At 36.8% G+C, this 27,725-nt stretch overlaps 1 protein-coding gene across 5 annotated transcripts in view; it reads left to right on the plus strand.

Moving 5' to 3' along the window:
- The window catches only part of LOC126427298 (zinc finger protein 708-like), a 223,677-nt gene that overhangs the window by 157,750 nt on the left and 38,202 nt on the right, over positions 1-27,725 (plus strand). For 2 of the 5 annotated variants that reach the window (XM_050089598.1, XM_050089597.1), the window contains exon 7: positions 5,238-5,275. The exons of 1 other annotated variant lie outside the window; for it this stretch is intronic. In XM_050089598.1, coding sequence (XP_049945555.1) covers positions 5,238-5,275 — 38 coding nt within the window. Of the gene's footprint in view, positions 1-5,237; positions 5,276-16,395; positions 16,630-17,641; positions 17,859-27,725 lie in introns of all 5 variants that reach the window. 2 more of the 5 variants (XR_007576627.1, XR_007576628.1) reach the window with 2 other exon arrangements.

Here is a 27,725-nt window from a genome sequence, read left to right on the forward strand (position 1 = left end):
GTGCATGGCTACATGATGCTACCCAAAACCAATGCTGTGACAACTGTGATGCACCATGGGCTATAGATGACAGGAGTGAACGATGTCTGCAGAGATGTGAATGAGCCAGTAGGCTTGCAACTATTAAGAAATTGTGTGCTGTGGTGAACAGAGGGACTACCAATATTGTGTCCTCAATGACAATTCACCAAATGTTGCTGTGTATGGGCCTCCACAGCAGGTGTCTGATTCATGCAGCTGTGCTGACAGCTATCATCAGCAATGAAGGCTGGAATTTCCCACACTAGTACCAGAGCTGATGTTCACTGAGTGGCGATAGATGCCCTTATCAGATGAATCACATTTTGTTCTCTGTTGGACGAATGGCCATTGGCATGTACAGCAACAAAATATCAGAAAGTAAACACCCTGCAACAATTGGAGCATTACGGTCTGGGGAATGTTTTCATGGCATCCCCTGGGTTCTCATCATCCTGAAAGGTGCAGTGGATCAACACAAGTATGCAGCTGTTGTTAGTGCAGTTTATTTTTGCTTGGCATGAAGGCATGTGCCAACAAGACAATGCAACATGTCGCATGGCTCTCAGTATACATTCATTGTTCAAAGAGCGGCAATAAGAGTTTACCAAACCACCCCTCCCACCCCCCCCCCCCCCCCCAGATTTAATCCTGATTGAGAATCAGTGGTACCAACTGGACCAGGCTGTTCACTCCTCGGATCCTCAACCTAGAAACCTAGTGCACCTGGCCATGGCATTGGAGTTGACATGGCTCCACATCCCTCTCAGTACCTCACAGAAACTCATTGACCTTCTTCCTGCATGTCTCATACAACTCCACAATCAAAAGCTAATTATTCAGGCTTTTAACTGGCGGTCACAATATGACTGGACAGTGTATAAGAAAATGCAGTGAAATTATGACTAATTTAATAATTCAAACCAATAGATCTATGAAGAACTCAAAACAGAAACTTGTAATGAATACACACAACTTGCAGTCAGTTGGAATGGTATACAGGATGTAACTAACAACACAGAGGTAGTTCTACAAACATTCCAAGATTTCTTTAAATTTTAGAGTGGTTCAGACATCCCACTCAAAATAATAGTGTTCTGGCAGTAACACCAGATGAAGTGTAATGTGACAAAATTCAGAGTCAGTGATATTTAATAAACTATTGTGAAGTGGATTCCTTTTAACGAAATGGTACAGACTTTCTCATGTTCCTAGGTAAAAATCTGATGATGGTACCCGCTGACTGACATTAGGTCGGTGAATAAATATTAATCTTGAGTTTTTCATGAAGTTCAATGGTCACGATCCATTTTCTGTCTAAATGTCATTTCACAGTGGGGATTAATAGAATGTCACATTATGAGACAACTCACAGTAGAGGTATGTTCACAGTAAATGAAACATCAACTACATCTCATGTGGCACTACAAAGACTAAATGTTTAATTTTCTATTAGAGGGCCCTTCATATTTATCAAAATTTGCAATATAGTTTTAACATGAAGGGACAAGAGGTGGTAGTTGAAATTAATTGCTGGAGCATATCTCACAATTGGTATGCTTGACAATAATAATAAGAGCATTTCTACTTACTGCTGGAAACCTGGAGGAATAGCTAAAGTGTCATAGAAGCTTTCCTAAATGTCAATATCTCTTTGCTCCAGAATATATAACAACAGCAAGAGCAATAATGCTTCCAAAATTGTTCATATTGCCCTTTTGCTTTGTTCTTGGCTTTCGTTTTCTTGCTAATTGCTTGGTAACAAGGACAAACATTTTTTATCCTTGAATGGAATATTTTAACTATTGAAGCAATTTTATTAAGTCAAAATTTTACCAAATGACTATTTATGTTCTTAATTATTCCCTGTGTAGGGTGTTACTTCACCCATGTATTGTAAAACCTAAAGTTAATGCAACCTTCACAGTATCCCACAAAAATTAAGCTAACATCAAAATAAAAATTAAATACACACCCAAGCACAAAAATCTACCATGATAACAAGAACATGTTGATAACAGGTTACTCGTAATTTTAGCAGACAATATCACTGCCCTTTCCATGTTGAATCTTCCCTCATTGACTTTAGTATTCTGTTCCATTGATGGGTCATTCGTAATGTATGCAGAATATTTTGGTGTTATGCAATCTACAGTGTCAATTGGGCTTTAAGGTTTAATAACAGATATTCTAAATGTAATGGCATTGACCTTGAGATAAGACAAGAGAAAGAGGTGCCAAGAATTGTAGAAAATTCAGGACCTACATAGAATTGCTAAGCGAGCTGGAGCCTTCTAATCAATCATTTCTAAACCAGACTGGCAGAGCAAAAGAAAATAGAAAGAAGGAAAGCTGAAGTTTTAAACTTTACATTTATAAGACAGGTGTTCAATAGGTAATGCAACACTGTTTTTCTTAAAGCAGGTTGGTTTTATTCAGGATTCCAGTAGACCATATTATTCCACACTCTTTTGGCTACAAAATCCTATTTTTCAATGTAACCTCTGTTCAATGGGACGGCCTTGCATCACCTCGCTGGAAGGGCCTGTATGCCTGCATGATACCACTCCACTGGTTGACAGTGCTAACAGCTTGCTGCAACAGTAATCTCCCCATCACCCACTTACTGCATTTGATAGAGTGCATCCTTCACTGAGTCAAATAGATGGAAGTCAGAAACTGTGGGAACTGAGTTGTAGGGTGGATGAGGTAGAATAATTCTATGAAGTTTTGGAAGCTTCTCTAGTTGCCTCACCCAATGACTTGACATGTTTTTCTTCACCGCCAGGTCTCTGTAGACATTCTGCAAGCACCAATGAATGTTCACGATGCTCTGGTTTCCTGCAAAAAGTGCCTCAATGACAGCTCTTAATCCACTTCCATTACAGACGCCATTTTGAAGGTTACATATAGTGCTGTCATCTGTCAGAACTTCATGAAATGAAAGAGGCTGAAGCAGGAATATTTCACAATGTCCCACAACAAATTTTGCAGATTTTCTACTGAAATTGGCTGAGAAAAAACTTGTTGCATTAAGTATTTAATGTGCCTTGTAAAATCACTCAGGCAGAAGGATCACATGGATCACTCAAACATGCTACCATTTCATTTTGGTGTGATGACTCTCAGCATGCTCCAAATGTTGAAAAAAGTTAGAGAACACAAATGTGTAAGAAAAGCAGCCATATAACATTCAAATGCTGTAATAATAGTGTACTGGTTGACACAGTTATGTAAATTAAATATCTAAGCTTAATATTACAGAGCAGTATGAAATGAAATGGAATGGGCACATAAAGTAGGTTGTAGGGAAGGCGAATGGTCAACTTTGATTTATTCTAGGTACGTGTTGCTCATCCTTATAGGAGTCTGCACATAGATCACTTGTGTTACCCAGAACTAAGTACTGCTAGAATGTCTTGGATCCCCACTAGGTTGGATCAAAGGATTGCATCGCAGCACTTAAGAAGTGTGCAGCTAGATCTAATGCCAGTAGGTTCTTTCAATGCACAATCATAATGGAAATCTTATGTTGACTCAAATAGGAATCCTTGAAGGGGAGAAGATACACTTTTCATGAAACACTGTTGAGAAAGTGTAGAGAATTAGCCTTTGCACTAGACTGCAGAATGACTCTACAGACACCAGCATACAACTTCAGTGAAGACAGCAAACAGAAAGTTAAAGAAGTTATCGCTTGTAAGGAAATATATAGAGATTTGTTTTTGTCTTGCTCCATTTGCAAGTGAAACAGAGAAGAGAGTGACAAACATTAGTACAAAGGCATTTTTCCACTTCAGGGGGTGAAATGTGTGTTGATTAAGGTAGATGGATCAAGAAAGTTATTTGCTGCAGTCAAAAGAAAAGAAAAGAAAAGAATGGAAGGTGGGTATATAATATTGTAAACTTTTCAGGAATAAAATGTATGCATACACCTGAATGCTACAATGCATGGAAAAATCTAGGTGAGGCTTTGATTTGGCAGTAGAAGTTGAATGGGTGGTGGTGGTGGTGGTTATTTTTGTTGTGAGTTAGGACCTTTGAATTAGCTACATCTTTATATAAACCAACCATTTATTATGCTCTCCAGCTTTATATAAACCAACCATTTATTATGCTCTGAGGTCTCTAGTGTCACCTGGAAACTACAGAATTAAAATTTCTACTGGAGCTTCTTAGGGTTTGCTGAAGATTTTCTGCACCAGTTTGCTGAAGATTTTCTGCACCAGTTTGCTGAAGATTTTCTGCACCAGTTTGCTGAAGATTTTCTGCATCTGTTGAACTGTATATTTTCCCTACATTTCACTATTTTATTTTGTCACCAATGCTTGTAAAATACCTCATTCATTTGATGATTCCTTGTTGTGTGTAATGTTTCCTGCTTACTCAGGATAAATATATACATTAGAATATGTATTGCCCGTGGATATAGCATAGGAGCAGTGAGTGTAAACATGTAACAAGCCACAAAAAATTAAAATAATGCTTCAGATTTGCTGTATTCTGGAAAACTACTAGCTTAGAAACATATCTATGTCGTCCTTCCCTGGTTTCACATTGCTGCATGTCTTTGCTAAAAGTGTGAAGTAAGAAAGTGTCTTTCCATGTGAAACATGTATTAAAGTGCTCAAGGCTGTGGTCAGGAGTGTCAACACCATTGTGTTCAAACTGAAAATTATTCCAATATGTTGGCCATAATTATGGGTTTCTGAATTCTCATTTGAATGAGAGTACTCATAATTGTATTGTGTTTGTGACATGTAAATCTGTGTAAATCAATGGTGATTTGAATGTGGTACTGGTTCAGTGAGTTAATCATGTATGTGTACTACTCCTTAAATTGTCATGGGTGATGCTTAAACTTAATGGAGCATATTATTGACACATAGATGAAATTCATCTCCAAGCATATCTGAATGTACAAGTGTCTCATACACAGTGAGAACTCATTTGCCTCTGTGGATGCACTGAGTCATTTACTTTTTCTCACTCATTGACTTTTTTTGCATGTATCTGTAATGAAGTACTCATTAGAAATATTCTCTGCATCTGCTGTTGTCTTTTTACCATACACTATAAGTATTTTTTTTTTATATATTATCAATAGGGAATATACCAGAAGTATCAGTTTTGCCTGAATAGTAGTAGTTAGTTATTGGTATTTTCTACTGCTTTACCTTTTTTAATTCATTCCCTAATAGTGTGATGAAATATTTCAGGAGGCAGCTTCAAAAAGATGTGCACGAGACAGTCCACGGTAACGTTTTTATTATTCATTGAATTAATTTTTAGAAGTTATGGTTCTTATAATCTCATTGGGGAACTACATGCAACATACTGATTACGTGCTTACTTTGTTGTTCTATTGATAGCGAGACATCTTGTAAGGCCATATGTATGCATAATACATGTAAGTGTGGTTTTGACTCTTTATGTGCACCAGGGGGAATATCAATAGTTCTATGCCATTTGCTTCTTAGGTAAGTCGGCAGTAAAATAAAATTAATGACATAACAAAATGTGAAATCTGCATCATTAGTTGTCCGATGAATGACATTGGGATTCTTTTTAGCATGGAACACAGATGAAATCAATTGTATGACGTTTTGATTGCTTCTGTTTTTCTTCTTTGAAATGTTAAGCAACATTTTTGTAGAATGCAGTAACCAAATCTTTCCTTGTAACTAATTGGCAAACTTTTAGTCAGTGAATAACATAATTTTAAAAAATTAACAGTTCATACAGAAGTTTCAGAGTAAGATTTACACTACTGGCCATTAAAATTGCTACACCAAGAAGAAATGCAGATGATAAACGGGTATTCATTGGACAAATATATTATACTAGAACTGACATGTGATTACATTTTCATGCAATTTAAGTGCATAGATCCTGAGAAATCAGTACCCACAACAACCACCTCCGGTCGTAATAACAACCTTGATATGCCCGGGCATTGAGTCAAACAGAGCTTGGATGGCATGTACAGGTACAATACCACAGTTCATCAAGAGTAGTGACTGGCGTATTGTGACGAGCCAGTTGCTCAGACATCATTGACCAGACGTATTCAATTGGTGAGAGACTGGGAGAATGTGCTGGCCAGGGCAGCAGTTGAACATTTTCTGTATCCAGAAAGGCCCGTACAGGACCTGCAACATGCGGCCGTGCATTATCCTGCTGAAATGTAGGGTTTCGCAGGGATCGAATGAAGGGTAGAGCCACGGGTCGTAACACATCTGAAATGTAATGTCCACTGTTCAAAGTGCTGTCACTGTGAACAAGAGGTGACCGAGATGTGTAACCAATGGCACCCTCTACCATCACGCCGGGTGATACGCCAGTATGGCGATGACGAATACACACTTTCATTGTGCGTTCACCGCGATGATGCCAAATGTGGATGCGACCATCATAATGCTGTAAACAGAACCTGGATTCATCTGAAAAAATGATGTTTTGCCATTCGTGCACCCAGGTTCGTCATTGAGTACACCATCATAGCCGCTCCTGTCTGTGATGCAGTGTCAATGGTAACCACAGCCATGGTCTCAGAGCTGCGAACATTGTCAAACTGTTCATGCAGATGGTTGTTGTCTTGCAAATGTCTCCATCTGTTGACTCAGGGGTCGAGACATGGCTGCACGATCCATTACAGCCATGTGGATAAGATGCCTGTCATCTCGACTGCTAGTTATACGAGGCCATTGGAATCCAGCATGGCATTCCGTATTACCCTCCTGAACCCTCCGATTCCATATTCTGTTAACAGTCATTGGATCTCGACCAACGCGAGCAGCAATGTCGCGATACGTTAAACTGCAATCGCGATAGGCTACAGTCAGATCTTTATCAAAGCCAGAAACATGATGGTACGCATTTTTCCTCCTTACATGAGGCATCACAACAACATTTCACCAGGCAACACCGGTCAACTGCTGTTTGTGTATGAGAAATTGGTTGGAAACTTTTTCCACATGTCAGCACATTGTAGGTGTCGCCATCGGCGCCAACCTTGTGTGAATGCTCTGAAAAGCTAATCATTTGCATATCACAGCATCTTCTTCCTGTCGATTAAATGTCGTGTCTGTAGCACGTCACCTTGGTGTAGCAGTTTTAATGGCCAGTAGTGTAATTCACTTGAGTCATTTACACAAATGATATAAAGTTGTAGTAGCTGCCTATTGATTTGGAGGTGAATGCACTATTAAGAGATATCCATGTCCTTCATATACAACATAAAAGTTGCAAAATAGAATTGCATGCATGGTCCAAGATGGCTGCCGAGTGAGATCACAGGTGTTTTCTTCATCCACTAAAAGAACTTATTTAAGAGGAAATAGTGTGAAATTTAGATTTTCTTTGTTCTGTATACTTGCTGTAGTGTCTATTCTAGTCACACATCTGAATATTAGTTTCCCAGCAGAGATTGTTCTTGAAAAAACTTGTTCTTTAGCTGAAGCCCTGATAATCGCAACGTAACCTGAAATTTTGTGTGACAAACACAAAACATTCTATTCAAGTTTTCTTGATAGTGCAAAATTATTTAAAAAACATAGCTACTAGTCTCATCAGCTTCTATTGTTGCAACAAAAGTGTAATTAAATGTTTCTAAATTGTTTTTAACTAACACATTTCGTATTGTTTACTAGTTATATAGACGCTATCTAGGCCAAAATTTTCCAAATTATAAATGCTTAAAAACCTGAACAAACACGTCTGATAACGTAAATTCTCTAAAAGCAAAGTAATTACAAATTCATTCTTCTGTCATTGAATCTGTAAATAGGTATAAAAAAAAACCGCCACCGCACGTAAGACCTTTGTGTTGTTTTTTGTTTACACTCAGACAATCTTGCATCCTTGACAAATTTAAAACATTCTTTAAACTTAATTATTCTTTCGAAACTCACCATGCGTGAGAAATGTGGTAAGTGTTATAGGGTAGTGAGTAGAGGGATTTGCTGCAATCTTGTAGGAAATATTTTCACTGGGAGGGGGGGGGGGGGGTGCAGTGGGGATTGGGAGAACAGAAGAGGCTCTCTCCTGGAACTGCAGAGTATGCAGTAGGAACATTTTGATTGGGGAACAGGAAAGGAAAATCTGTGCCCTTAGGGCACATTAGGAGGAAGCAAGGAAGGAACTGATCAGGATGAAGGGAGATACGTGAGAAGAGGTTGGTTGGGAACTAGCAGCTGGTAAGAGGATAGGAAGAAAGAAGATGCGATCTGACAGTTTTATCATCAATGCCAAAAATGAGTATCTACCATTGTGAGAGGTAAGTGGAGAAGAGCCTCAGGTAGCACGAGGACCAGGAAATGTGCAGCACACATCAACTGAGACCAAGAAGCCTAGGAATGTACAAAGTGTTATGAAGAAGGAAGTGCTGCTGCTAGATAGTAACCATGGGCGAGGTGTAGGCTCTCAATTACAGGAAAGTTTAGAGGCAGCATACCAGGCCACCAGTATCTTCGAGCCAAATGTAGGGATAAGTCATGTGATAGAGGACCTAGGGTCTTTATGTATGGACTTTACAAAAGAGGACCATGTAGTGATATTGGGTTGCGTGGGAAACAGTTTGGACAAGGATGGGGCATATGACATAGGACAAGATAGCTTCCCTGACACATGGCACCAACGTAAACTGTGTTGAGCTGTTGCAGTGTCGTGATCGACCACACCTTGATGTAGATGTGAGCCGAATCAATGTGGAGTTAGGGATGGCTCTGAGGACAGTGAACTTTGCTCATGTTTTTCTAGTGCCTGTCGGGACTATCAACAAATGGAGTTTCACTATGCATGGCCTACATGTAAACAGGACTGTGAAGGGAAGATTGGTACAGTTGATTCATGAAAGTATAGGGGGTGGATCTCGGGCCACACATGGTCAAATACCTGTTGTCATAGGTAGGAAAAGTAGGTCTTTTTTTAGGATAAATCTGGACAACAGGTTTCCCTGCCTAAAGAGCATCTCCAGCAGTTTAAAAAAAATACTGAAACAGTCACTCACAAGGCAGATTTTAACACTTCAAATATCACACATACCAGATGTCACAAAGAAAAACAAACCATTGGAAAGGTTAACATGGGGCATTTCACAGACTTAACAATCCTCCATCAAAACATGCAATCATTAAAGAATAAAATAAAATGATTAGAAGTTGAGCTCCAATCTGTGAACTGCACAGTAGTTTATATTACTGATCACTGGTGTAGAGACACAGAAATCAAACATGTAGTATTATCATTGTATGATAGGGCAAACTCTTACTGCAGAAGTACTTCAAGGGGTGGAGGATCACGCATTTATATCAGAAAAGGAACACAGTTCAAATCAAGACATGACTTCAGTACAGTAAATGAAGACAAACACTTTCAAATATCAGCTCTTGAATTAACAGGACTTGATATCACCAGGGAATTAATCATTTTGTGTGTGTATAGATCTCCCAGCAGTAGTGTGGATACTTTTTTCAATAAATTAATAGAAGTTCTAGATAAAATCTTAAGTACAAAGGTCAACACAATTCTGTGTTGACAGCAGCACTAATATCTTAAATGAATCCAGCAGCACCTTCATAAACATCCTTCAAAGTAGTGGCATGTCTCTATTGGTCAATAGTGCAACAAGGGTTACTACAATTACTGCATCATAATTGACCATGTGGCCATAAATATGGACAGGGAAAAATGTGATGTAGCTGTAAAAGATCTTGGACTATCAGACCATCACTGTCAAATAAAAACACTAAAATCAGGCATTGAGTCATGCCCTATATTACAAGCCTACAAATGACATCTATCAGAAATCAAAATAAGATTTTTTTCAAAAGAACTAGAAAAACAAAGCTGGGATAAAGTGTATAACGAAACCAATGTGAATGCGAAATTCTCCACATTGTTTAAATTGAACTTTGAAAAAGCATTTCCAAAAGTATGCTTGTTTGTATCAACATCTCACAAAAACAGATGGATAACAGCAGGTATTAGGAAGTCCTCCCAAGCCCTTAATCACCTCTGTTCCATGAAAAAGATTTGCAATCATCCAGAATTCTTAAATTTCCATAACAGATACAAAAAGATCTGTAGGAAGGTGCTGATTGCTCCAAAAAAGTCAATGACAAAAAATATATAATGCAGAGAATAAAAGCAAAGCAGTCTGGGATGTTATAAAAAAGGAAACGGGGAGAGGCAAACAATCGCAGAATAACATACTGCTAAGGGAGATGAGGTAACAAATGATCCACAACACTTAGCAAATGAGCATTTTTCAAGTATTGCAGAGAAGTTACAGCAAAAATTACCCCAAACAAATATAACACCTGTTGCACCAAATACAATGATGTTACTTCCAACCACAGAGAATGAAGTCAATAAAACTGTTCAAAAACTAAAAAATAAAAAGTCAGTAGGCTTAGATGAAGTACCAATGTGTGTGCTGAAACAATGTATAGGGATTATACAAGGCCCCTTAACAAATATAATAAATGAATCCTTCACATCAGGGACATTTCCAGAGCAGTTAAAACAGGCAAGAGTTGTACCTTTGCTTAAGAAAGGTAATGCAGAAGACAGAAAATTATCAGCCCATTTCCCTGCTGACAGCATTCTCAAAAATAATAGAAGCAATTATGAAAGACAGGTTAATGAATTACCTGAATAAATACAATCTTTTAAGTGAATCACATTTTGGTTTCCGAAGTGGCAAAAATACGGAGTGAACCATAGTAGAATTCACAAAAGTTGTACTAGGTGCTGTTGAAAAAGACGAGTATGTCACAGGCATATTTTTGGATCTTTCTAAGGCCTTTGATACAGTTGACAACAAGATTCTATTAAATAAATAAGAAGCATTAGGAATACGAGGGGGTAGCTAAGGACTGGTTTCGATCATACCTAGCAGATAGGGTACAAAGAGTAGAGATAACATATACTTCAAATAGTTTCAAACATTTATTAAACACTTATCAGAACCAAAATACATTAATATAGAGGCTGCACAAGGTAGTATATTAGGACCAAGATATATCAATGACTTTCCCACTAGTGCTACTCATGGTGGAAAAATTCTCTTCGCTGATGACAGCAATATTATAGTCACTGAGAAAACAAGAGAACTCCTTGCTGAGAAAGCAAATAAAACTCTCATGTAAGTTTATGATTGGTCAATAAGCAATAAAGTGACACTGAATATAAAGAAAACTAATGCCATGACTTTCAGTTTGACGAGGAAACATGTCAGTGTTAAATTAAATGTAGATGGCACCTCTATAGACTGTGTTACGAATGCAAAATTTCTAGGAATGAATATTGATTCTCAGTTGAAGTGGTATGAACACACAAAGGTACTTGCAAACAGAATGTCATCAGCATGTTATGCCCTTAGAATCCTATCATCAGTGTGTAACATGCAGTGTCTTTTAGTTACATATATTATTCATATGTACACTCAGGTCTTAGCTACAGCATTCTTTTTTGGGGAACAAATGCACAAAACATGAACACAGTTTTCAAAGTCCAGAAAAGAGCCATAAGAATAATAACCAAAAATACTAGTCGAGCTCATTGTAAAGATCCGTTCAAAACACTGGGGATTTTAACTGCTCCATGTGAATACATTTACCAGTCAGTTATACACATCAAAAATAACATTGGTAATTACTGCACAAACAGCTCTGCCCATGACTATGCAACAAGAGGTAGACTCAACTTACATTTACCAAGAAAAAATAAACATAAAACTCAAAAATAGCATTTTTGATGCCAGAGTGGCTGATTTGGTTTTATGCTTTACCTGTGAAACTGGTTTTCACTCTTCCCTACAACATAGAGCACATTAGCCTTGTCAGCTGCATGAGAGATTAGAAAAGTGCCCCATCACTTGCTCGGAAACATAGTGCCATAGCTGCCCTCACTCGATGGTCCATCCTGGCTCCACCCCTTCCCACCTTTTAAATTCTTGTTATTCTTTTACATCTACTGATGGCTGACAGACTTGTCATTATTGATTTCTTGCCTGAGATTTTATCTTGTCCTTGTAGCTAGTTTTCATGTGGTAATGGAGGGTCTGGAAGCACCAGTTGGGTGCAGAGAGTGTCTCTCCAGTCACATATGTCCCAGGGGCCACCAGCTGCTTTCTGGAGAGGGGGAACTCTCACACGTTCATCCCTTCCCTCACTTCTGCTTGCTTCTCTTTCTTGGTTTTTTTGATTAACAGATGCAAATGAGTCCTTTGGGATTTGTCTTTTGTGTTCTTCTTCTCTTGGGACTATTCCTGGCTTGACACAGAAATGATTAATGGACTAATGAATTTGTAGTTTGGTCCCTTTAACTCCATATATCCATCCTTTTCTGATAATATTACAAACCAGACTGTTACTTGAATCGTCAATCCTAACTTTTTCACAATAATGTAGTTTTCGTGAGAGTATTTCTCCAGAACAGGAAAACTTTGTCGAATTTTGTTGTTTTAACATTCTGTTACTTCACTTTCTGATCATAGTAGTGTTTGTCTCTTTACATTCTACAACATTTTTAAGCCCTAGTTGCTATATGTCTGCAACACATTACGTTTTCTCTTATGTGTTTGTTCAGTCAACGAGCAAAGTCCAAACATGCGATCATGATCAAGACAAATGTCAGCAGCTCCATCCAGTACCACACTAGTGTTATTTTAATCACAATGTGAGGGGCATGAGTTATGATCAAATGCACCCTTAACATAGAACTTATCAACAATATTGCTTGTCAGTATTTGGAGATTTATTGCAGTTCAGAATCAGCTGAAGCACAATTTAGTTCCAGTGGCCTCAGGTCACATGGTATGTTTGTTCTTACTCTCACTCTTCAAAGTCTTGTTTGCCACACAGGTCCTTCCTGCAAATATTTTTTATGAATATGTTCTAGAATGCCATTGGAAATGAAAGTGGATGTCATTGGGCTATTATGTTGAGGATGAGTTGTGCTGTCTTTCATAGATAGATGTTATCTATTCTCTCTTCTAGCCTCTAGATATGATTATTTGTTCAAGGGACCTGTCATAAATTAAGCTGAAGAAAATGACTAAATCACTTGTAAATTTTTTGTAGATCTGATGACAGTCTAACAGACACTGGGTCTTATTTTGGCAATTACAGTTCATTTTCAACAGATATAACATGTTGTTGTGGTCGTCAGTCCAAAGACTGGTTTGATGCAAATCTCCATGCTACTCTGTCCTGTGCAAGTATCTTCATCTCAGTGATTACTGCATCCTTCATCATTCTGAATCTGCTTGCTGTATTCATCTCTTGCTCTCCCTCTATGATTTTTACCCCCCACACTTTCCTCTGATACTTAATTGGTAATCCCATGATGCCTCAGAATGTGCCCTACTAACCGATCCCTTTTTGTAGTCAGGTTGTACCACAAATTCTCTTCTCCCCAATTCTATTCAGTACCACCTCATTAGTTATGTGATCTACCCATCCAATCTTCAGCATTCCTCTGTAGCACTGCATTTCAAAAGCTTCTATTCTCTTCTTGTCTAAGCTGTTTATTGTCCATGTTTCACTCCCATATATGGCTATTGTTGAGAACCGCTTTTCTTGCGATTGCCAGTCTACATTTTATATCCTCTCTTCTTTGACCATCATCAGTAATTTTGCTTCCCAAATAGAAAAACTCATCAACTATTTTAAGTGTCCCATTTCCTGATCTAATTCCCTCATCACCTGATTTATTTTGACTACATTCCATTAGCCTCATTTTACTTTTGTTGATGTTAATCTCATATCCTCCTTTCAAAACACTGTCCATTCCAGTCAACTGCTCTTCTAAATACTTTGCTGTCTCTGACAGAATTACAATGTCATCGGCAGACCTAAAAGTTTTTATTTCTTCTCCATGAGTTTTAATTCCTAATCAAAATTTTTCTTTTGTTTCCTTTAACTGTTTGCTCAATATACAGGTTTAATTACACTGGAGATAGGCTACAACACCGTCTCACTCCCTTCTTAACCACTGCTTCCCTTTCATGCTCCTCGACTCTCGTAACTGCCATCTGGTTTCTGTACAGATAATACATAGCCTTTCTCTCCTTGTATTTTACTCTTGCCACCTTTAAATTATGAAAGGGAGTATTCCAGTCAACATTGTCAAAAGCTATCTCTAAGTCTACAAATGCTATAAATGTAGGTTTGCCCTTCTTTAATACCTCGTACTGGTATAATAATAACATTGCTGAATTTTTCTTCAGCAAGGCATTTGAAGATGGAATTCCTACATTTTAACTTTCACGTCACTGTTGATTTTGTAGTACCACATTTTATTTTAATGAATGTTTGACTAAAATTTGGCTCTCAAAATCTGAGATCAGATACCAAAAAAAGGTCTGTTGTAATAGAAGGAAATTGATATCTCCTGCATTTTGTCCAGTTGTGTTCTTGATATTTATATGTGTCCCCCTTAGTATGCTTAATAGTTGAGTTTCTCCAGTGGTAAATGATCTAAATTAATTGGTGCTCTGAAATGAAATGATCTGCATTGATAATAGTGTTTGCTGTTTTACAAAAAATAGCAAATGAATTCCCTATCACCTAGTTCACTCACTAAAAAGTGCAATTAACTGTTGCTGTATTTTGTCGTTAGTTTGATTTCAATTGTAAAACAGTAATTGCTTTAAAATTGTTCTTAACCATGGTAATCTATTTTAGAGAAGTATGATTTCTTCATCTTTTGCATAACCCCCCACTCTAGGCCATCTTTTTTACCTCTCTCACTATCAACACTAGATTCAGATGGCTGCTTTCCCTGCTCCTCCCTGTCCCAATAAATCAGAACTGTGTGTTTACAAAAAAATGAACCTATGAGTGCTACTAGAATTCTGGCATGCAAGTGCATTCTGCTGCAAAAGTTGAGCTGAGTTGAGTAAGGGTTCAGTTCAACTGTAACTTCATGCAAGTTGTACCAGTACCCTTAGAACTCCCTAGTAAAATGTTTAAAATAATCCTCTATAGAATATCTGAAAATCCTCAAACTCACAAATGAGTAATAAACTGTGTTCTCCTTGTAGATCTGAATAAAAATGAACTGTTCGTGCTCTTGGCAAGACATTGTGTCCATCTCACCTCAAATATTCTTTCAGTTCATGACAGATTTATACAAATAGTGTTAAATGTTTCCTAACTTCATAAATATGTGTAACAACACGTAAATGTAATGCATAACTTTCCTTATTGTGCTTTACAAGCATAGCTGTTGTTTTTATTGCCTTAAAATGGTTTAAGGTAGACTCATTCCTAAAAGTGTTAAAGATAATTGTTGTGAGAGTCAATGACCTCCATCTGTCTCATTGAAACAATTCATTAACATTTACAGTTACAGATAATTCATTTATTTCTTCTACATAGAGCGCATAGTTAGTAGACTCCTTACGTATGTGCAGTAAGTAATAATGAAATTGAAAAAGCCGTCAAAGGTACATATCAAAATCAGTGCAAGTAGATAGTACTTGTTCAAAATTGACATACTGTAATGCAGTGAATTTAGAAATTGATGTGGTAATGAATTATACTTTCAGATCAAGACGAATCTGGAATATTAAATGAAAATTATGCTGAAAAAGTGTGTTGGTTTACAAACGAGTAACCACATTATCCAAATTATTTAACACAAGAACTGCTGGATTTTTCAAACCCTCTAAAACCACTCTTAGGACAAAAATATCCCATCTCTAGTTGCTATGTTTACAGCTTGTTCTTAGCCTTTTTATTTTAGGGATTTTTTTCTCTTTAACAGATATTAACTTTAATAGTCAGTTATGTACTCACTCAGTCAGCATTTACAAAGGCATTCATCACATAATGTATTAACTAAAATGTTCTGGTAGTTAAGACTATACTGAGTTTCAGTGTTCTTTATAATTGCTTTTATAATAGTACACAATATTTACCTAGCCATCACATATCAAAGTAAAAATTGTAATGGTAAATTATTTTGGTGTATATTGCTGCCCTCCATTTCATTCAAGCTCCCTGTTGTATTTAGTTTTACATCATAATCAGAATTGATTGAAATACTTCTACATACTTTTCTTCAGATCCAACTTCTTCAAAATTATTTATCAGTACTAACATCTGCTCATCCAAGAAACTGACAATAACTGATGCTCAATACTTCACAGTGCCTTTATGTTATGTTTAATATGAAGTTTTAATCAACTCTATTTATATGAAGTTTTATTCCATCACAGATGTCAGACTTGAAGTTTTAGATCTGCATTGTAGCAGCAGACCAAATAAAGAATGCCAGCAATGTGTAGCAGTTAGCACCACTTATTTTATTCAGTGAGACAAAAATGTCACTCTGGTAATTCTAGATATTTCTTTTTTTTTCTAGAAACCTCTGCAACTGGAAATTTTGATTTTTAATTCAAGTTGGACTAAGGCAAGAAATATTAAATCTCATGAAATCTCACGCACCTCCAAAACCCTTAGAGGAGGGAGATGGGTTACAATTGTGCCAGGGGACAAAAATATCCTGTTGGTGGATCCAGTATTAATGGCATTCACAGTTTTCCATATTATTCCAGTAAGAGAGAGACCCAAACAACTGTACTTAATTATTCATTAGGTATACATTTAACATCTTTATTTGTCAGTCCATGTTTCTACATAATAATCATGTGGTCAGATACATTCAACATCATCTCATCAATAACTACTCCTTTAGTCATAATTAATTTGTTATTTCACATATTTATAATTATTAAGTTATTGGTTTAAAACTCTCATTACTACTCCTTAGCACAAAACTAGCAGTTCTACAGGTACTCTGTTTCATTTCACCTTGTCAGTGTTTTCTGTGTTATTCTGATCTCACAAGGGAACCTCTCCATTGCACCCCCCCTCAGATTTAGTCAGTTGCCACAGAGCATAGGCCTTGAAAAACTGAACACAGATCAATTGAGAAAACAGGAAGAAGTTGTGTGGAACTATGAAAAAAATAAGCAAAATATATAAACTGAGTAGTCAATGCGCAAGATAGGCAACATCAAGGATACTATAAGCCCAGGAGTGCCGTGGTCCCATGGTTAGCGTGTGCAGCTGCGGAATGAGAGGTCCTTGGTTCAAATCTTCCCTCGAGTGAGAAGTTTACTTTTTTTATTTTCGCAAAGTTATGATCTATCCGTTCGTTCATTGACGTCTCTGTTCACCGAAATCAGTTTAGTGTCTGTGTTTTGTGACCGCACCACAAAACCATGCGATTAGTAACTGAAAGGACGTGCCTCTCCAATGGGAACCGAAAACATTTGATCGCAAGGTCATAGGTCCACCGATTCCTGCACAGGAAAACAGGTCTGATACATTCTGTACGACACTGGTGACGCCATGTGCGTCACATAACAGGAATATGTTGTTGACCCACCTAACTTGTACACTTGGTGAATGGGTAAAAAGATTCTTCTACCTTGCCCGATTTAGGTTTTCTTGTGATTGTGATAATCACTCCCAAAAAGTGATGCAAACACAAGAGTTTTTCACATAAACTACAACAAATGAATGCAACAGTTTCACAGTCGCACAGTTTTCCCTGTGCTCTGTCAAAACATATGTTTTTAACATTTTCGAATTTTTCCTTTTAGGTGTAGCGTCCCCATACTACGGCGCAGTTACCTCGCATTGGACTGACAGACGGACAGATAATAATTGTCTGAAAATAAAAAAATGAAACTTATCACTCGAGGGAAGACTTGATCCAAGGATCTCTCATTCCGCAGCTGCTCTCGCTAACCACGCGACCACGGCACTCCTGAGCACATAGTTGCCTTGATGTTGCCTATCTTGCGCATGGACTACTCAGTTTGTATATTTTGCTTATTTTTTTCGTAGTTCCACACAACTTCTTCCTGTTTTTCCGATTGATGTGTGTTCAGTTTTTCAAGGCCTATCCACTGTGCCAACTTGTTACTAAATCTGAGGGGAGTGCGATGGGGAGGTTCCCTTGTCAGTGTTCTTTTTCTTATCCCTAAACTTGTTCCAAGTGTCAAATCATGAAGAAAGTAGCTGCGAAGGCTTTCCCGGCGTAATAATTGATAATATTCTTCTCAGGTATGCAGCCAGATCATAACGTCTTCATGACACAATATTTCCGCGGTCCATCTGGCTGCCATCTTCAGGTGAGAGTGCTGGTGCATGAACTCGCCGGAACTGACTTCCTAGCGCAAGCTGCGGCCCCTATATAGGCCAGCAGAAGACCCACAACGCGTGCGCGAGGAGGTGCCGCCAGTGGTGGAAATAGGCGAAATCGAGATATCGCTGTCAAAAATTAAAAAACTTTTTATTCCGACAATCGAAACACAGACCGTTGTTTTTTGATGTCAGATAACACCGGGTCCCGGTGTTACATAAATATTGAAAACTTTTTATTCCGACGATCGAAACACAGACCGTTGTTTTTTGATGTCAGATAACCAACCATAAGTTCTATGTTATGTCTCGGACTACATTAAAATACGAGGAGTGTTCAATATTTATGTAACAGTTTTTTTTCTGAAAGCAGGTTGGTTTTATTCTGGATTGTAATACACCATATATTTCTCTGCTCTTTTGGCTACAAAATCCTGTTTTTCAACATGATCTCCATTCAATCCAATGGTCTTATGCCACGTTATTGGGAGAGTCTGTGTGCCCACATGGTAACACTCTACAGGTTGATGTCAGAGCCAACATCCTTCTGCATCAATAACCTCATTGTCATTCATGTTCTGCTTCCAGCAGGGTGCATCCTTCAGTAGGCCAAACACATGGAACTCTGAAGGTGCGAGATCCAGTCTGTAGGATGTATGAGGGAGAATGGTCCACTGAAGTTTTGTGAGCTTCTCTCAGGTGCACAGACTTATGTGAGGCCTTGAATTGTCATGGAAAATTCCAAGTTTGTTTGTCTTTTTTGGAAGACAAACATATTGAATTCATTTCTTCAATTTCCTGAGAGTAGCACAATCCTCTTCAGAGTTGATCACTGCACCATGAAGGGAGATATCAAACAGAATAACCCCTTCACAGTCCTAGAAGATCATCAACATGACTTAACAGCTGAGCAGCTGAGGGTGAAGTTTTTTTTTTTTTCCCCAGGGGAGAGATGATGTGATGGCACTCCATGGATTGCAGCTTTGTTTCCAGTTCAAAGTAATGACCCAGTGTTTCATTGCCTGTGATGTTGTTTGACAAACAGTTGTCACAAGCAGCCTCATAATGCACAAGCAATTCCACGCAGATGGTCCTTCATTGCTCATTATGGTCTTCTGTTAGGCAGCGAGGAACACAATGAGCACACATCTTTGGTGGACAAATATCTCAGAGCTGCCAACAGTAATGTCCAGTTGTGCAGTGCGGTGTTTGACTGTAATTCACTGATTACCTTGAATGAGTGAGTCTGTCCACATGTTCCAACATTGCAGGAGTCATAGCTATGTACAGCTTGCTGACACATGGAAGATCAGACAGGTTTCAGTGACCTTGTTGGGATGATGACAAATACCTCAGCCAACAACTCTCCGTGTTCTATTCACTGGCAGGTCTCTGTAGACATACTCTAGCTGCTTGTGAATATCTGTGCAATGTTGTGGGTTTGCACCAAAATAAAGTCGGTTTTGACACCCTCATGAAACTGAAGGGGCTGAAGTGGGAATATTCCTTAGATGTACCACAACAAATTCTGCATTTTTAAACCAAAATTGGCTAAGAAAAGTGTGTGTTGCATTACCGATTTTATCCTGTTCACATCATCTCACAATCTTCCTCAAAAATCGCAATCATCATCATTATCCATGTAAAATGTCAACAAGTTATGATAATTAAATGGTTCAAATGTCTCTAAGCACTATGGGACTTAACATCTGAGGTCATCAATCCCCTAGACTTAAAACTACTTAAACCTAACGAACCTAAGGACAACACACACATCCATGCCTGCAGCAGGATTCGAACCTGCAACCATAGCACCAGCGCAGTTCCGGACTTAAATGTCTAGAACCACTCGGCCACAGTTGCTGGCTCATGATAATCATTTCATTTTTTAACAATTACTACTTCATAATAATCCTCAATACTTGGACTGACGGTTCCCTCTCATATACCATGAACATTGTGAATACACTAATTTTCAATATAATCGTAACTGATAAACATTTTTAACATCATAACTGGTACAATTTCTCAACATGACAGATGCAAACATTACTTCTCAAAAGATTTTTAGTAACTTTACATGGATTCAGTTCACACACAACTTTCCTAATCTTCAAGTGCTTAACAGTTACATCAAGGCTGAAATGGGGTAGTTAGGACAAGCTGTTCTGTATAACATTATTCCATCCTGGTCTGTCATTAACACAAAATTTAACACCCTCTTATTTTGGTCCATAACTGTAATCATTAATCGTAGACTGTAGAAACAACAGACCTAACTTCCTATTAAATGATTTTACTGTAATTGTAATCTTGTGAAAACACAGTAATATTTAATGTTGTTCAAAAAAGTAACAAAAACCTTGTTCATCCCTTCCAAAATCAATCATAATGAAAGTTATGTCAACTGAATTACAAACATAATGTTTAAGTAAGCACAAAATGTGGTTTCATTTTCTAAATGACAGTTAATTTCACAAGATAAGCAAAATATGTATCCATATCTTAGGATATGTCCAGTCACAGTAAAATTATAATAATTTCATTTCATTACCACAACCTCTTGCCAAAGAGAAGAGAGGAATGATGGAAAGGTATTACTGTAACAGATGAACAGAAAACATGAAGAATAATGTACTTGGAGAACAAAAATGGAACATAGTGCCGCACAACTCAGGGCTGCATTCGCAAACACACGAGATGCAAAGTGAGAATGTTAGCCTGTGCATTTGTGTAGTAAAATCCTTGACATGTTAATGGAATTGCCAAGTAACTACCAAATAAACACAGAATAGTTTGTATCTTACTACGGAACACAGCATTGTCATCATATCACCAACTCATATTAATGAAACATAATTCATAAGTGAAGTAAGTATAATACAAACTATTTCTTAAGAAAAGGCATAACATCAAGTCATCAATCAATCCTAGTACAATATCAGTAGTAAATCCATCAAATAATTATCAAGTAGTCATAACACAGCATAAATAATAGCATAATATAGACTGAAGTATCAAATGATTATCATGTCATCATAGCAAAGCATAATCCATACACACAATGCAACATAGCAAGATCAAACAGTTCATTACCAAAAGTGAAATGAGGAAAGAGTGTTTCAATTCTTCCTTATAGGTAGATTTTTTTATACATCAGTGTTGTGTTTCTATCACACACAAATTTATATGTTTATAAATGAACATCATTTACTACATTACCACAGATCTTTTTCCAGCTAATTTTGAACTGGTTTCAAAATTCATTTAGGTATTTCTCCTGCCAGTCAGGTTGAAGTGGTTTACAGGCAATTTGTACAGGCAATTGATTTAGAATAACTTTTTGCCCTAAGTACTAAAAACTTATCTACTGCTGACAACTCTGATACACATTTTCATTTTTCTGAGACAAAAATTCATCATTCAGAAAAAGAAAATATTTTATATCTTCTTCAGCATCTGATACTTTACCCTCATTAGCCACTACAGAATCATTTTATAATCAACTGTTTTCTCGTTTTTACTAACTACATAGGACACATTAAAGTTTTCAGATTTTTGATACTGTTAGTTTCTGTTCCCAAACTGAAGTCGAGCTCAGGCTCCCTGTTTTGCCTACATTTCTGATTTTGTAATGGACAATCTCAACATTAATATCACCTTTATTTTGGTCTATTATCAATATATTTGCTTCAGAATTTGCACTTATATCTTTTCCCTCTCAACTAACCTTTACGGTTTTTAAATTTTTTGTATCAATATTAACACCAATTTCTTGTTTACTGGATTTTGCTACATGGTCTGAAAATCATTACAGACCTTGCATTAATTACAGCTGATTGTTCAGAGCAGGTTGTTAACTTGTTCATTACTTTTGGAAAATTCATTTTTAATGGTTATCATTCCATAATCATGTTTGATAATTTTCTTCAGATTCAAAGTAAATGGAAAAAATATGTAGAAGTACTGCTCTATTAAAAGTTTTATAATTGTACACATCTGCTTGTATCACAGTTATTTAATCCTCACATTGGTGTTAAGTCTCTAGTCCCTGTTGTTAAATGTATAGATTTTTCAGTCTTCAACGTAATCATTCATATATTTCACTTTTATTATTTCCCCTACCATTTTCATTTTGTTAGTACATACTATCATTTATTCTACCTTGGCTGACTCCTGCAAGGTTTAAATATACTTGTATTTTACCAAGTCAGTATTAATTATCTACAAATGTTATTTTAAGTAACATTCCTAACAAGTACCTTCTGTTATTTAGAGTGTTAATAGAGTAGAAATTCCTGTGCATTTTAAACTGACAGTATTACAAACGATTATGTTTCAGTTAACTTCTGCTCATTGCACCTTGATCTTATTGTTGGCAGAGTTTCAGTTGAAGCTGTATGATATATGAGTTTACAAAATTTTTCTCTAGGCTTTAGGAAGGACTGTATATGTATGCCATCATTTTTCGACACTCTTAATGCATTTCTTCTCACTGAACTAGTAAACATCACAAGGTCAAACTTAATAACTTTACAAGTGCATATGTGATGTAATAACTTTTTTTACTGCCAAGGTACTACATTCTAAAGTTATTTCAGTATTTTCATGTTGACATTTTAAGAGAAAAATTTTCGCTTAACTCATATTTAATTTACCATTTCTAATTCTTTCAATAATTAAGAATAATAGTAATAATAATAATAATAATAATAATAATAATAATAATAATAAAATTGGAAAACCACACTTAATATCCAAACAAATTCAAATAATATCACATCACAGCCAATACAGATTAAGCGTGGAATATACCAAGGAGACTCATTAAGTCCTTTCTGGTTCTGTCTTGCTCTGAACCCACTATCCAACATGCTAAATAATACAAATTATGGATACAATATTACGGGAACATACCCACACAAAATCACACATTTGCTATACATGGATGATCTAAAACTACTGGCAGCAACAAATCAACAACTCAACCAATTACTAAAGATAACAGAAGTATTCAGCAATGATATAAGTATGGCTTTTGGAACAGACAAATGTAAGAAAAATAGCATAGTCAAGGGAAAACATACTAAACAAGAAGATTACATATTGGTTAACCACAGCGACTGCATAGAAGCGATGGAAAAAACGGATGCCTATAAATATCTAGGATACAGACAAAAAATAGGAATAGATAATACAAATATCAAAGAAGAACTAAAAGAAAAATATAGACAAAGACTAACAAAAATACTGAACACAGAATTGACAGCAAGAAACAAGACAAAAGCTATAAATACCTATGCCATGCCAATATTGACCTACTCATTTGGAGTAGTGAAATGGAGTAACACAGACCTAGAAGCACTCAATACACTAACACGATCACAATGCCACAAATATAGAATACATCACATACATTCAGCAACAGAAAGATTCACATTAAGCAGAAAGGAAGGAGGAAGGGGATTTATCGACATAAAAAACCTACATTATGGACAGGTAGACAATTTAAGAAAATTCTTTCTAGAATGAGCAGAAACTAGCAAAATACATAAGGCAATCACTCATATAAATACATCGGCTACACCACTGCAATTTCATAACCACTTCTACAACCCTTTAGATCACATAACATCAACAGACATGAAGAAAGTAAATTGGAAAATGAAAACACTACATGGCAAGCACCCGTATCATCTAACACAGCCACACATCGATCAAGACGCATCCAACACATGGCTAAGAAAAGGCAATATATACAGTGAGACAGAAGGATTCATGATTGCAATACAGGATCAAACAATAAACACCTGGTATTACAGCAAGCATATTATTAAAGATCCCAATACCACAACGGATAAATGCAGACTTTGTAAACAACAAATAGAAACAGTAGATCACATCACAAGCGGATGTACAATACTAGCAAATACAGAATACCCCAGAAGACATGACAATGTCGCAAAAATAATACATCAACAGCTTGCCTTACAACATAAACTTTTAAAACAACACATTCCTACATACAAGTATACACCACAAAATGTACTGGAGAATGATGAATACAAATTATACTGGAACAGAACCATTATAACAGATAAAACAACGCCACATAACAAACCTGACATCATACTCACCAATAAAAAGAAGAAATTAACACAACTAATCGAAATATCCATACCCAATACAACAAATATACAAAAGAAAACAGGAGAAAAAATTGAAAAATACATCCAACTGGCTGAGGAAGTCAAAGACATGTGGCATCAGGATAAAGTTGACATCATACCAATTATACTATCAACTACAGGAGTCATACCACACAATATCCACCAGTACATCAATGCAATACAGCTACATCCAAACATATATATACAGCTACAGAAATCCGTAATTATTGATACATGTTCAATTACCCGAAAGTTCCTAAATGCAATATAACACATACCGTACAGTTAAAAGGAAGTGACTCTTGATCAAGGTCCGCGTCACTCCATTTTTAACCGGACTTAATGTCTGAGAATGTGAAGATAATAATAATAATACATGTTCAATTACCCGAAAGTTTCTAAACGCAATGTATCATATACCGTACAGTTGAAAGGAAGTCACTCTTGATCAAGGTCCGCGTCACTTTCCATTTCGAACCAGACCTAAGGTCTGAGAAAGGAAAGAATATAATAATAATAATAATAAAAAATCCCGTGGAGGCCCGGGGAACGAATAGGCTTCCGGTATGTTCTGCCAGTCGTAAAAGGCGACGAAAAGAACAAACCACTAATAGGGCTGACCCCCCCTTTTAGTGTGAATAGTTGGTTCAGGAGAGAACTAAAGAAGCCTCGGACAAGCGCCGTCATGGTCGGGGACGACGCTTGAACCTTATGCCCTCCCACAATGCTAACAACACTGCTAGCCAACTGGAAAATGATTTAAATCCAAATAGAGGTGTTTTGCAGGATATGCTTCCTGCAACCACCCTAGAAGGAAAACAAAGACAGAGGATGAGATGGTCAGATGAAGTTAATCGACACCTCATGTTCTGTTATTACCAAGCAACAAACCTAGGAGCCAACACAACTTGATACAGATCACAAGTATACACAACATTTATTACCAGATTACCCAGAAATTAAAACTTTTGTCAGAACAGCGACTAGCTGATCAGATCCGTGTAATAATCAAAAATAACAGGATACCCCAGTCAGAATTGGAACACATCAAACAACAAGTACAACAAATACTGGAACAAAATAATGTGCAATCAAAAGAAGAAGAAAATACAGTAATGGACTCGAACATCTCAGAGCAAACAAACAAAGAACAACACGCATCAATTAAACAATCGGAGGAAAACGAAATCATAAGACAGCCACCAGAACAAGCACAAATAGAACACGAAGTGACGCACATGTTAGATATAGAAGAAAAATTTGAGCTGTCATATATAGAATACAAAGACACAAATACAGACGTTAGACCATTCTTGCATAGACCGCCAAATAACCCACAAGTCGAAACAACAATAAAAACTATCAACACAATCATACACAACAAAATAAAGGAAAACACAACTATGGATGAGTTACAACTACTGGTTTATATAGGAGCACTCACTACACTAAATATACACACTAGGCAGAGATCAGAACCAACCAACACACAGAAGAAACCCACAAAACCAGAATGGCAACACAGGCTACAGATCAGAATTAGAAAAACTGAGAAAAGACTTCAGACAGCTAACACAATTTATAAGAAATGAAATGTCAGAAAAAAACGAAAAAGGTTTGGTAAAATCTCACAACAAGAAGCGATAGAGCAATTAGATGAAAAGAAGCAGAAATTACAAGCATTGGCCAAACGACGTAGAAGATACAAAAAAAGTGAAAATAGAAGGAAACAAAACCAAACATTCAACACAAACCAAAAGAAATTTTATCAGACAATAGATAACACACACATTAAAATAGACAATCCACCAAACATAACAGACATGGAACACTTCTGGAGCAACATATGGTCAAACCCGGTACAACATAACAGGCATGCACGGTGGATACAAGATACCACAAATGCCTGAAGTGATAATTTTGCAACATGAAGTCACCCAAGCAATTAATTCTACGCACAATTAGGAAAGCCCCTGGAAAAGATAAAATAGCAAATTTCTGGCTAAAGAAATTCACCTCAACACACTCACATCTAACTAAATTATTTAGCAGTTACATTGCAGACCCATACACATTCCCTAGTACACTTACACAAGGAATAATTTGTCTGAAACCTAAAGATCAAGCAGACACAGCAAACCCAGCTAAATATCGCCCCATAATATGCCTACCAACAATATACAAAATATTAACTTCAGTCGTTACACAGAAGTTAATGACACATGCAACACAGAACAAAATTATAAATGAAGAACAAAAAGGCTGTTGCAAAGGAGCACGAGGATGTAAAGAGCAACTGATAATAGATGCAGAGGTGACATATCAAGCTAAAACTAAACAAAGGTAGCTACACTACGCATACATGATTACCAAAAAGCTTTTGATAGTGTACCCCACTTACGGTTACTACAAATATTGGAAATATACAAAGTAGATCCTAAATTGATACAGTTCCTAAACATAGTAATGAAAAATTGGAAAACCACACTTAATATCCAAACAAATTCAAATAATATCACATCACAGCCAATACATATTAAGCGTGGAATATACCAAGGAAATTCGTTAAGTCCTTTCTGGTTCTACCTTGCTCTGAACCCACTATTCAACATGCTAAATAATACAAATTATGGATACAATATTACTGGAACATACCCACACAAAATCACACATTTGCTGTACATGGATGATCTAAAACTACTGGCAGCAACAAATCAACAACTCAACCAATTACTAAAGATAACAGAAGTATTCAAGCATATTCAAGGGAAAACACACTAAACAAGAAGATTACTTATTGGATAACCACAGCGATTGCATAGAAGCGATGGAAAAAACAGATGCCTATAAATATCTAGGATACAGACATAAAATAGGAATAGATAATACAAATATTAAAGAAGAACTAAAAGAAAAATATAGACAAAGACTAACAAAAATACTGAAAACAGAATTGACAGCAAGAAACAAGACAAAAGCTATAAATACTTATGCTATACCAATATTGACCTACTCATTTGGAGTAGTGAAATGGAGTAACACAGACCTAGAAGCACTCAGTACACTTACACGATCACAATGCCACAAATATAGAATACATCACATACATTCAGCAACAGAAAGATTCACATTAAGCAGAAGGGGAGGAGGAAGGGGATTTATCGACATAAAAAACCTACATTATGGACAGGTAGACAATTTAAGAAAATTCTTTATGGAACGAGCAGAAACTAGCAAAATACACAAAGCAATCACTCATATAAATACATTGGCTACACCATTGCAATTTCATAACCACTTCTACAACCCTTTAGATCACATAACATCAACAGATACGAAGAAAGTAAATTGGAAAAAGAAAATGCTACAT

This window comes from Schistocerca serialis, chromosome 11 (genome assembly GCF_023864345.2).
Source record: "Schistocerca serialis cubense isolate TAMUIC-IGC-003099 chromosome 11, iqSchSeri2.2, whole genome shotgun sequence".
Lineage (NCBI taxonomy): Eukaryota > Metazoa > Arthropoda > Insecta > Orthoptera > Acrididae > Schistocerca > Schistocerca serialis.